The sequence below is a fragment of the Arachis hypogaea genome, chromosome 6 (genome assembly GCF_003086295.3).
Source record: "Arachis hypogaea cultivar Tifrunner chromosome 6, arahy.Tifrunner.gnm2.J5K5, whole genome shotgun sequence".
Taxonomy (NCBI): domain Eukaryota; kingdom Viridiplantae; phylum Streptophyta; class Magnoliopsida; order Fabales; family Fabaceae; genus Arachis; species Arachis hypogaea.
Genome location: NC_092041.1, coordinates 16454258 through 16466427, shown reverse-complemented (window position 1 = coordinate 16466427; position 12170 = coordinate 16454258). Strand labels below are relative to the sequence as shown.

Sequence of the window (12170 nt, the reverse complement as noted above, 5' to 3'; positions counted from 1 at the left end):
ATTTGGGAACTTCCTCCTGTCCCATTATGGTATCATCTTCCTCTACTTCTTCTCTTCCTTCTCCTCCTCCTCCGCCCCAACCTTTCCCTGAACCCGAGAAGAAGAAACGGAAGACTTCTGACTCTTCTTTTGGAGCTGCTTTTGATGGTCCTCAGTTTGTCCGAACCCATCTTTTTCCTCATTCAACTATTAGTATGGATGATGCTATGGTTCGGAACCATCTAAATCTTATAGTTCAGGGAAGCGTTCGGGTGGCTGGGGTTTGTACTAAGCTCCTGGATATTTTTGAACATACTCCCCTCAATTCTTTGGGTTCCACCCCAAGAGTTGAGGAACTTGAGGGGAGGATTTCTTTATATCAGGAGGAGGAGAAAAGGTTGAAGGAAGAGGTTGCCAAATTAAAGGAGGAGAAAGATAAGATTCGGGAGAGGGAGAAGAAGCTTATGGGCCAGTGTGCCATGGCAGAGGGCCTTAAGGAGAAGGCAGAGCAGAATTATATCAGCCTTTTTACGGAGAATTTGGACCTGAAAAAGGAACTCTCTGGGTGTCGAGACGCCTATCAGGATTTTGGAGGATTCAATTGCTGAGGGGGCAGAGGAGGCCTGGAGGATCTTTAGGGAGCAAGTCGGAGTTATTGCTCCTGACTTGGACCTCTCTCCTTTGGATCCCGACAAGATCGTGGTGAACAGTGCAATTGTCTCCCCTCCCCGACCTAAGACGGACTCCGAGTTGAATACTCGGGGGGCAAAGGATAATTGAGTCTCCTCCTCAGGGTGATGCTCCGAGCTCTTCAGGGGTTCCTTCTGAGGTTCCTGACCAGCCTACTCCGACTTCTTCTGACGCCGCTCTGACTCCTAGTGGTGACCTTCCTTCTTCCAATTAAACTATGCTGGCTATATGGGGGCCCATCCTGTGGGTCCCCCCTTTTTTAAACAATTTTTTCTTTATGTTTTTATTTGTGGTGGTAACTTGCTGACAATTTTGTGGCCTTTTTAGCCATAAACAAAATTTAAAAATACCCTTTTTTGGATAAGGGTTTTAGGTTATTTTTCCTTTTGGCCTGTATGCTTTCTGCTTAGGTTCTTTTGGAAACCTTTTTCGATCTTTTTGTTTTTTCAAAAACCTTTTGTCATTTTGAAAAGGCTTTTACCAGGGCTGACCGTCCTTTGTTCAGCTTGAACTTTTTCCAAAGTTTTGGGACAGTTTCTGCCTATGGTTTTTTATTTATCTCTTTTTGAGTTGTTCCTTATACTCAATTTTGGATTTTCATTGAGTTTTCGTAACTTAGGTTATTTTTGCGATGCATTTCATTTGTCCTCGGTTTCCCGACTTGTAGGTCGACCAATTTCCGAGTTCTTTTATAATTTGCTTATATAACCTCTTTACACCGACTTGTACCTTATCGTTTTATCCTGACGACCATCTAGGTCGGTTCATGGGATTTTCACGTTTTGTCGAGCTTAAGTCGGCGCATTTCGTAGAAAGAATTAAAAGGTGAAAAGGAATTTATAAGAGATATTGTAAAAGATCTTTATTTATTTGCAAAGGTACTTTATTGCTACTAAGGGTTTTTGATGATTTAGTAGCCCCTTTGCCTCTACTTTGATGCCTCATTAAAAACCCCCTCCAGGAAAAACCCTTTCTTTTGGTAGAAAACCATGAAGTTGGAAAAAGAGTACATTAGGGAGTAGAGTACGCTTTTAACTGTAGTGCCTTTTCATATTACAAGCATGCCATAACCTAGGTAGCTCGGTGCCGTTTAAGTCGGTCACCTTATAATAACCTTTTCCTAAGACCTTACTAATTTTGTATGGTCCCTTTCAATTAGCAGCGAGCTTCCCTTCCCCATGTTTTTGTTGTATCTGGTGGTCATTCTTTGTTTCAACGTCGCTTCTCTTATCTGGGCTTGCTCTCGGATCTCAGGGAGCAGTTCAAGTTCCTCTTTGTGCCCCTGTATATTTCTGACCTTATCATAGAAGATTATCCTTGGACTTTGCTCGCTGACTTCTACTGGTATCATGGCTTCCACGCCATAGGCAAGTCGGAAGGGTGTTTCCCCTGTGGCAGACTGTGGTGTCGTCCGATAAGTCCATAATACTTGGGGGAGCTCTTCAGCCCAAGCTCCCTTTGCATCTTGCAACCTTCTCTTCAATCCTGCCAGTATAACTTTGTTGGCTGCCTCGACTTGTCCATTTGCTTGTGGATGTTCCACCGAGGTAAACTGGTGTTTGATCTTCATACTGGCTACCAGGCTTCTGAAGGTTGAGTCGGTGAACTGAGTGCCATTGTCCGTGGTGATGGAATGAGGTACCCCATACCTTGTGATAATGTTTTTGTAGAGAAATTTCTGACTTCTCTGGGCGGTGATGGTGGCCAATGGTTCCGCTTCTATCCATTTTGTGAAGTAATCTACTCCCACAATTAAGTATTTTACTTGTCCTAGGGCTTGGGGAAAGGGTCCTAACAGGTCCAATCCCCATTTAGCGAAAGGCCATGGAGAAGTTATACTTATGAGCTCCTCAGGGGGAGCAACATGGAAGTTTGCATGCATTTGGCATGGTTGACACCTCTTCACGACCTCGGTGGCATCTTTCTGTAGAGTCGGCCAGTAGAACCCGGCTCGGATGACTTTCCTAGTCAGGGATCTTGCCCCGAGATGATTTCCGCAGATACCATTGTGGATCTCTTCCAAGACTTCAGTCGTCCTTGAGGTCGGGACGCACTTCAATAATGGTGTTGATACCCCTCTTTTGTAAAGGATAGTTTTGTACTTCCTTCCGGGTCTTCTTTGCTTCTTTTTCCTCTTTGGGTAGGATGTCGAATTTTAGATATTCAATCAAGGGGTTCATCCACCCGACGTCTAATCCAAAAACTTCGAGGACGTCTTGCTCGGTCTCTGTTTTCGCTACAGAGGGCTCTTGGAGGGTTTCTTGGATCAGGCTTCTATTATTTCTCCCTGGCTTGGTACTTGCTAGCTTGGAGAGGGCGTCTGCTTTGGTGTTGAGATCCCGAGTTATATGCTTGATCTCGATTTCTGTAAAATGCCTAAGATGCTCCAAGGTTTTCTCCAAGTACCTTCTCATGTTGGGGTCTTTAGCCTGGTACTCTCCACTTATCTGAGAGGTCACCACCTGAGAGTCACTGTATACTACTACTTTTGTTGCACCGACTTCTTCTGCCAACTTTAGCCCTGCAATCAAGGCTTCATATTCTGCTTGGTTGTTGGAAGCTGGGAATTCAAACTTGAGGGAGACTTCTATTTGGGTTCCCCCTTTGTTGACCAGTATTATGCCTGCCCCACTTTCTATTTTGTTAGAGGATCCATTCACGTATAACTCCCACGTGGTGAATTCTTCCTCTTGGTCTCCTGCATATTCGGCCATGAAGTCGGTGAGGCACTGGGCTTTTATTGCTGTCCGAGTTTCATATTTTAAGTCAAACTCAGATAACTCTATTGCCCATTGAACCATTCTATCTGCAATATCCGTCTTCTGGAGGATTTGCTTCATGGGTTGGTTCGTTCTGACTCTTATTGTGTGAGCTTGGAAGTAAGGCCGTAACCTTCAACAAGCTACGATTAAGGCGTACGCAAACTTCTCGAGTTTTTGATACCTTATTTCAGGGCCCTGTAGAACTTTGCTGGTGAAGTATATAGGATGCTGCCCGACCTCGTCTTCCCATATCAGGGTTGATGCTACAGCTTTGTCTGCTACAAATAAATATATGACAAGTTTTTCCCCAATTAGAGGTCGGGTCAGGATTGGAGGTTGGCTCAAAAACTTTTTGAACTCCTGTAATGCTTCTTTGCACTCTGGAGTCCATTCGAACTGGCATCATTTTCTTAGTAGAAAGAACAATGGAAGGGATCTTAATGCTGACCCTGCCAGGAACCTGGAGAGGGCTGCAAGTCGGCCGTTCATTTGTTGAACCTCTCTTAAGCAAGTTGGGCTTTTCATTTCTAGGATGGCTTTGCACTTGTCGGGATTTGCTTCAATTCCCCTTTGCGTCAGCATAAACCCCAGAAATTTTCCAGCCTCCACTACGAATGTGCATTTTGCGGGATTCAGCCTCATCCCATGTAACCTTATGGTGTTGAAGACTTGCGAGAGGTCTGTCAAGAGGTTGGTATCCTACTTGGTTTTCACTAGCATGTCGTCCACATATACTTCCATTAAGTTCCCAAGGTGGGGAGCGAATGCCTTATTCATCAGCTTTTGGTATGTGGCCCCAACGTTTTTTAACCCAAAAGGCATGACCACATAGCAGTAGTTTGCTCTAGGCATGATGAATGATATTTTTTCTTGATCTGACTTATGCATCGGGATTTGGTTGTATCCCAAGTAGGTATCCATAAATGACAAGTATTGATACCCTGAGCTGGAGTCTACTAGAGTATCAATTCTTGGAAGAGGATATGGGTCTTTAGGACATACCTTATTAAGGTCGGTGTAGTCAACACACATCCTCCACTTGCCGTTTTGTTTTTTGACTAGTACTACGTTTGCTAGCCATGTTGGATACTTGACCTCCCTGATGAAGCCGGCCTCTAAGAGCGCTTTTACCTGCTCCTTTACCACTTGAGCCCTTTCTGGACCGAGCTTACGCCGTCGCTGTTGTACAGGTCGCGATCCAGGATATACTGAGAGCCTGTGGGACATGAGCTCGGGGTCTATCCCTGGCATGTCAGAGGCTTTCCAGGCGAAGAGGTTGGAATTATCTCGTAAGAGCTTTATGAGCTTCTCTTTCAATTCTTTTTTCAAGTCGGCTCCTATGTTGGTATTTTTTCCTCTCTCTTTTCTGACCTGTACCTCCTCAGTTTTGCCTCCCGGTTGTGGTCGCAGCTCTTGATGATTGGATTTTTGATGGTATAGAATTTCACAAATGAATTCTCGTTGCAAGTATAGTTCCTAAACTAATCAATAATCCTTTCATACAAAAAGTTGTTTGTCACTAAAACAAACCCCTAAATTTATAAACCGAAGTATTGGAACCTCGGGTCGTTCTCCCTAGGAATTACAATAAAGTGTCTTGTTATTGGTTGTGAGTTATTTTGGTGTTTTTGAGATTTTAGACAAGAAATATAAATAGCAAAGAAAATAAACTAACAACTAACAAAGCTTTTGGCAAGATATGAGAACTAGAAGTCCTATCCTAGTTATCCTCCTCAATTGTGATAACAAATTGTCCATTACTCCCACTTAGTTAACCTCTAACCATGGAGGAAAGTCAAGTGGATGAATCAATTTGATTCCTCAAGTCCTAATCAACTCCTAAAGGAAAGACTAGCTTTAGAGGCATTCAAATCAATTAGCAACTTCTAATTAGCAATCAACAAAGGAATTAGATAACTCAAGAGTCACTAATTACTCTACCTAGACCAAGAGGAACAAAATCTATACTAAAATCCAACCAAGCATTTCATCAAACACTTGGAAGGCACAAAAGAAAATCAAAGCAAATTGACAACAAGAATAGAATCTAACAACATTTATTGCAATGAATTAACAACAACAATTAAAAGAAACATATTTATTATGAATTACCTTGATTGAATTGAAAGAGAGTAGAAGAAACAAAAGTAGATCTACAACAAAACACAAGAACAACATAAAGGAAATTACAACAAAAGAATAGAAGAAGATGAATCTAACAACAAGGAATTGAAAGGTAGAAGTAGGAGAAGGCAAAGATTAAAACCTAGATCTAAGAACTAAACCTAATCCTAATCCTAATTCTAGAGAGAAGAGAGAGCTTCTCTCTCTAGAAACTACTTCTAAACTAATCCTAATGAGTGTGAATGAACTAATGGTAACTAACTTCCTCATCCTTCTTCAATCCTTGGCTTAAATAGCATCAGAAATGAGTTGGATTGGGCCCACAAGGTTTCTAAAATCGCTGGCCACGAGTTGCATTAAGTGGATCATGTGCCACCATCGGCGCGTCCGCGTACCGTGCGCGTGCGCGCCCCTATGCGCGATGCAACTATGGCAAATCTTATATCATTTCGAAGCCCCGAATGTTAGATTTCCAACCCAACTGGAATCGCATCATTTGGACCTCTGTAGCTCAAGTTATGGTCGATTAAGTGCGAAGAGGTCGGCTTGACAGCTTTTGCGATTCCTTTATTTCTTCATGAGTTCTCCATTTCTACATGCTTTTCCTTCATTCCCTTGGTCCAATCCTTGCCTCCTAAATCTGAAATCACTTAGCAAACATATCAAGGCATCTAATGGATTCAAGGAGAATTAGATTTAGCTATTTTAAGTCCTAAAAAGCATGTTTTCACTCTTAAGCACAATTAAAGGAGAAGTTATAAAACTATGCTATTTCAATGGATAAATGTGGGTAAAAGGTCATAAAATCCCTTAAATCAAGCACAAGATAAACCCTACAAATGGGGTTTATCAGCTCTTCTTTGGCTCTTGCTCCGTCGAGCTCTATGGTGTGAACTTCCTTGCCCTTTCCTCTCAGGTTCAGGCTTTCATTGTAGCATTTTCTTGCCAATTTCTGGTCTCCCTGCACTGTTGCTATCCCCACATATGTTGGGAATTTCATGCAAAGGTAAGGGGTGGACACCACCGCTCCAAACCGATTTAGGGTAGTCCTGCCGATCAAGGCATTATATACTGACCCGACGTCGATGACTATAAAGTCTACGCTCAGAGTTTTGGATTTTTCTCCCTTTCCAAAAGTCGTGTGGAGGGGTATGAACCCTAGTGGTTTTATTGCTGTGTCGCCTAACCCGTACAGGGTATCAGGGTAGGCCCTTAACTCCTTTTCTTCCAACCCTAATTTGTCGAACGCGGGTTTGAAAAGGATGTTGGCTGAACTCCCCTGGTCTACTAGCATTTTGTGGAGATGGGCATTTTTCCAGGATCATGGTTATCACCACTGGATAATCGTATCCAGGGATTACCCCTTGCTCATCCTCTTTGGTGAATGAAATAGTTGGGAGGTCGGGTGATTCGCTCCCGACCTGGTGAACTCGCTTCAGGTATCTCTTGCGAGATGACTTAGTGAGTCCCCCTCCTGCAAAACCCCCCCTGAGATCATATGTATGTGTCTTTCTGGGGTTTGTGGTGGTGGGTCTCTTCTGTCCCCGTCATCTCGCTTTCTTTTCCCATGATTGTCCGACCTTTCCATGAGATATCTGTTAAGTCGACCTTCCCTAGCCAGCTTTTCTATCACATTTTTAAGGTCGTAGCAATCATTTGTTGAGTGACCATACATCTTATAGTATTCACAGTAATCGCCGCGGCTCCCCCCTTTTTATTTTTTATCGGTCTGGGGGGCGGCAGTCTTTCCGTATTGCAGATTTCTCTGTATACATCCACTATGGAAACTTTTAGAGGAGTATAAGAGTGATATCTCCTCGGCCTATAGGGACCGACCTCCTCTTTTTTCTTGGGCTCCCTTTCCTTCTCTTTTGATGAGTGAGGGTGCCCAGGTTGCCAACTTGGTTCTCGTAGTCTGGCATTCTCCTCCATGTTGATGTACTTTTCGGCTCTTTCTTGTATATCGCTCAAGGAGGCGGGGTGCCTTTTTGATATGGACTGGGAGAAAGGACCTTCTCTAAGTCTATTTACTAGTCCCATGATAACTGCCTCTGTGGGTAGGTCTTGAATCTCCAGGCACGCTTTATTGAACCTTTTCATGTAGTCCCGTAAAAGTTCTCCGACCTCCTGCTCTACTCCCAAGAGGCTTGGTGCGTGCTTTACTTTATCCTTTTGGATGGAGAACCACATTAAGAACTTTCGCGAGAGGTCCTCGAAACTAGTGACCGACCTTGGAGGGAGGCTGTTGAACCACTTCATTGTTGCTTTTGACAAGGTGGTCGGGAAAGCTTTGCAACGAGTAGCATCAGATGCATCAGTCAGATACATCCGACTTTTGAAGTTGCTTAGATGATGCTTCGGGTCTGTGGTTCCATCATAGAGGTTCATATCAGGGCTTTTGAAGTTTCTCGGAACCTTTGCCCTCATTATGTCCTCACTGAACAGATCCTCTCCTCCCAAGGGCGAATCTTCACGGTCGCCACGGGAGCTCCGACTTCTAAGGGAGGATTCTAATTTCAAGAGTTTTTCCTCTAACTCTTTTTGTCGCTCTATCTCATCCCTTAGGTTCCTCTCCACCTGTCGTTGTCGCTCTAATTCCTGTTCCAGCTGTTTCAAACGACCTTAGTGACCGTGGACCAATTCCATTAGCTCGGCTGCATGGGGCGGTCCTTCTTTTCCTGATTCACGTCCCTCCGAAGAATTTACCTTTGGATTTTTTAACCCAGAGGTGCTTTCTCTGTGCTGGTCGTTTGCTCCTTGGTGGAGGGTCATGTCCGCGTCATTATTTCCGGTGTCCAGATTTTCTTGTTCTGAATCGGACGCCGTATGACCATCTTCTGGTGAATTGTCCGCCATTACTGGTTGATTTCTTGGGTCCCCGGCAACGGCGCCAATGTTACAATGGGTAACCAGAGATTTAATGGGCTGGACTTTTTAGGTTAGCCTAATCGTCTGAGGAAAGAAGCCTCCGAGTGGATCTATATCTTCGGGCCTTCGTCCGACTTCTAAATGAGAAAGAATGGGGGTGGTACCTGCAAAGACACTCTGATGCCTAAGTTAGCAAGGGAGTAAGCAGGTCTAGAGAGTATTAGGACTTAGTAATACCTGAGGGATGTCAGTGTATTTATAGTGGTGAGCCAATAACCACCGTTGGAGTAGTTCCATCTTTAAAGAGGAATAACCGTCCCTTTATCTTAGGAAAGTTGGGATATGCCTCCTGGAAGTGGGTTGAGAGATTTTAGGGGTAGTTACTTACTTGAATGAGTGTTATCTGCCAGCTAATCCTTGTCTCCGACTTTTTTAGAGCAAGTCGTGGTAACAACCGACCTCTCGAGGGAAGGTCGGTGCAAAGTGAGGGTCAATTCCTTTGGAGTTGGGCCTCTTATTTGTTCCTGGGCCTTAGCGTTAGGCCATGGTATGAATAATTTTAAATTTTAAAATTTTTTTAAAGAATGTTTTAAGATTTTTTTAAAATTCTTCAAGAATTGATTTGTCCAGTTCGCACACATGGACACTTAACGGACACATGTGAGATAGTCATCGTTAGTGACTAATGTACAGAGACGGTATTCTCTAACAGAAATAAAATATTTTTGTATTTTAAGACATAAAGAACTAAAACATCCGATTTTAAAAACTCTAGGATGGATTATATTTCGAAAAAAACATTCAATCGAATTTAGAATCCTATAAAAATTCTTTTTTTTTTTGTCATGACCTGAACCAACAAATTGGCCTAGACCTGAAAAAAAAAAAACAACTTCTCACCCAACCCAACCCCCGAGTCCCCGAGACAGAGCCTCCCCATAAACACGTCTAACAAATACAATACACATTTCATTTGGAAAATGTACATTTACACAATCAAAACTAGAGATGGGTATTTGCCTCCTTTCTTTTTCTTCTTCTTCTTTTTTAGTTTGTAACTTTGTATTATTATTATTTTGACTTATTATTTATTATGAGTTGTGACTAAATCTAAGAAAAATAATTACCCAATTCTTATATGAAATATGGCCAAAACGTTAAAATTAAGAAAAAGTATGAGGAGCCAATGAAATATTTATACAATGTGTATAATGGAGATTTATGGAGTATTAAAGATATAACCATTAGTGTTACCTTTTTTCATCAATTAAAGCTTTTGGTATAAGTGGTATCATAACATGATATTAGAATACTAAATTTAAAAGGTCAAGAGTTCGATCCTTGGTGAACTCCATCAAATTGTTGAACTGCCAACTTTCTTAAACCATATAACTATATTTTGTCATAAATATATTTCATGTCGTCACTCATGCAAATTTATGTATTTAAATAATGTTTTAAAATAATTTGCAAATCATAATACTTGAAACTGGTTTTACATGAATAATTTAATCATTTCTATTCACATCTTTAATTATTCTTAAAATTGGCTTTCTTTTCATCGTGCGTGAGTGAAAAACTGAAAATTATCGAAATTTGGAGATCTAATACAGCATGCATATGCATGCATCACGTCTTTTAAATTTGATTGAAATGACGAGCCTTCTACCGTGACTGTTCTCTCATTTATTTTATATATATATTTGCTGTAGGAATGAACAATTAATTCTATGCAATGTAGACAGTGACATGCAGACATAAACACGCTAAAGCATCTAACAAACTAAAATATATGGTACTCACAAGTGACTACTAATTATTAGGAATTAATTTTTCAAAAAATATGTTTTGTTGTTCTAACTTTAAACAAGACAATTTGTAATCGAATTAGAGTTTATCTATTTTCTTTTTATTAGTTTTAAATTTTATGTGTTTTCTACATTTTGTAAGTATTATTTGACTATTTCCTTAAATAAGAGTATTTCTTATGTAAAAAAAAAATAATAATTTGTCACAAGTTTAAGTGTTTTTTTTATTGAAAAAAAAAAACAAATAATAACAAAAAAAAATAAAAAACTGCTTAAGAAACTGAATACTATTTTCAATCTCTTTTTAGGAAAAAGAGTCCTCATTGCAATCTTCTTGTCATGATGTCTACTATTGTGTTTGTAACCGGAGATCAATACGTCATTCTAAAACATGATATCTCGGATTTTTAATACCAAAAGATCAATAAAACTAGAGCAATCCTATAAATTATTAACAAAAGTAAAGGCTTCCACATAGCCTGTCTCACATATAATATCTCTTTGCCCCGAGTCTAGGCTAAAAGAAAGCCTCTCCAAATGACAAACAACTCTTTTTGCAGAATACTATGACTCTCAATTGTTTCCAGACAGCCTCGTTGCTACCTTCCCTTCTAATCCTGCAAAACCAACCCGAACACCATTGTTATAATAGCTAGCATCACAATTAATTTTAAAGGTACCCACCAAGGAAGAATCCAAGAGCCACTAATGGTGAAGGGAATAGCCCCTCGTTACAACTCAAAAATATTTCGAAACTCCTTTTTTAAGGACAAAGCCATACCAATCACCTTATCCGTAGTTCAAGACTCGTAATACAAGTTCAATTAATCAGGATATAAAAATATATAAATATTAAGTAATTAATATTTTTTTGAATTTATTTTATATTTAAGTTAACACTAATCAATTTTGTATTTATTTCTATTAGTAATAATACTATTTCTAACATTTCTCATAAAAAAATATATTATTCCAAAACCGTAACACTGAATTACACAATGAGTAACAATAAATAAGCTTGTGAGCATGCAAAGATAGATTGTGCTTTCTTGTGTCTGTTGATCTGCCTGGACAAAGAAAAGAATGGTTCCTTTATAGTAAATCGTATGTGGGGTGAAGTGTTTTTACCAAGAAGGTTATTTTCCAATTCAAGCCATGATTAAATTGGATCTTATTATCTTATTATATATACCAGTCATTTTCCTACAGTTGTGTTCTTGTACAAAACATAGATCAACATCATCGTAACTTGTTGAAGGATATATAGCATAGCATATACTATATTTGTGGAATTTTCCTATAGGAGGAAACAATCAATGTGCATATGTACAAACTTGCCAAATTGTACCCTTTAACTAGCCACCAAAACTGCCACTGATCATGATCCAACATGCAAGAAAAAGGGTTGCATGCGCAGGTTTCAAATCATTTTTTTAATTAAAAAAAAAACTGTTCATATATAATAAGTCACAATGATAGGCTAATTTTTTTTGTGATAGGGGTGATTTTAATGTGAAATACAAAAATATTTAATTATTTTAATATTTTACATTGTTATAGTAGTAATATAAAATATCATCAATATTTTGTAATAAAAATGTTTTTTAATTATAAAAAGATAAAACGATATTGATATTTTGTAATAATAATATTTTTTTATTATGAAAAGACTAAACGTCATTGTAAAGACCTACAACAATGTATAACATATAATTTATTTTTAAAAAATTCACTCCTAAATTCTAATAATCCAATATTGGAAAAAAAAAAAAGGTTCTACAATGATATGGTTTGATCAATATAGGTTTTATTTGGTGTTAATGTTGTTCATAACATATAAAGTATAGAGACAATTAATAAGAGAAATATCTGTCAAAATAAGAATGACTAATAACTCACATTTTTATTTAATGACATTTTTTTTATTGATTATGAGTAT

The 12170-nt window shown here is 39.5% G+C and overlaps 1 protein-coding gene across 1 annotated transcript; it reads right to left on the bottom strand.

Annotated features, from left to right (window-relative positions):
* Positions 1 to 6754: 6754 nt before the first annotated feature.
* Positions 6755 to 7943, bottom strand: LOC112805368 (uncharacterized). Its single transcript, XM_025847762.1, has 2 exons — positions 7457 to 7943; positions 6755 to 7029 (listed from the first exon to the last, which is right to left on the bottom strand). Exons 1-2 carry the CDS (start codon positions 7941 to 7943, stop codon positions 6755 to 6757), a joined length of 762 nt encoding a protein of 253 aa, XP_025703547.1.
* Between the last annotated feature and the right edge of the window lie 4227 nt (positions 7944 to 12170).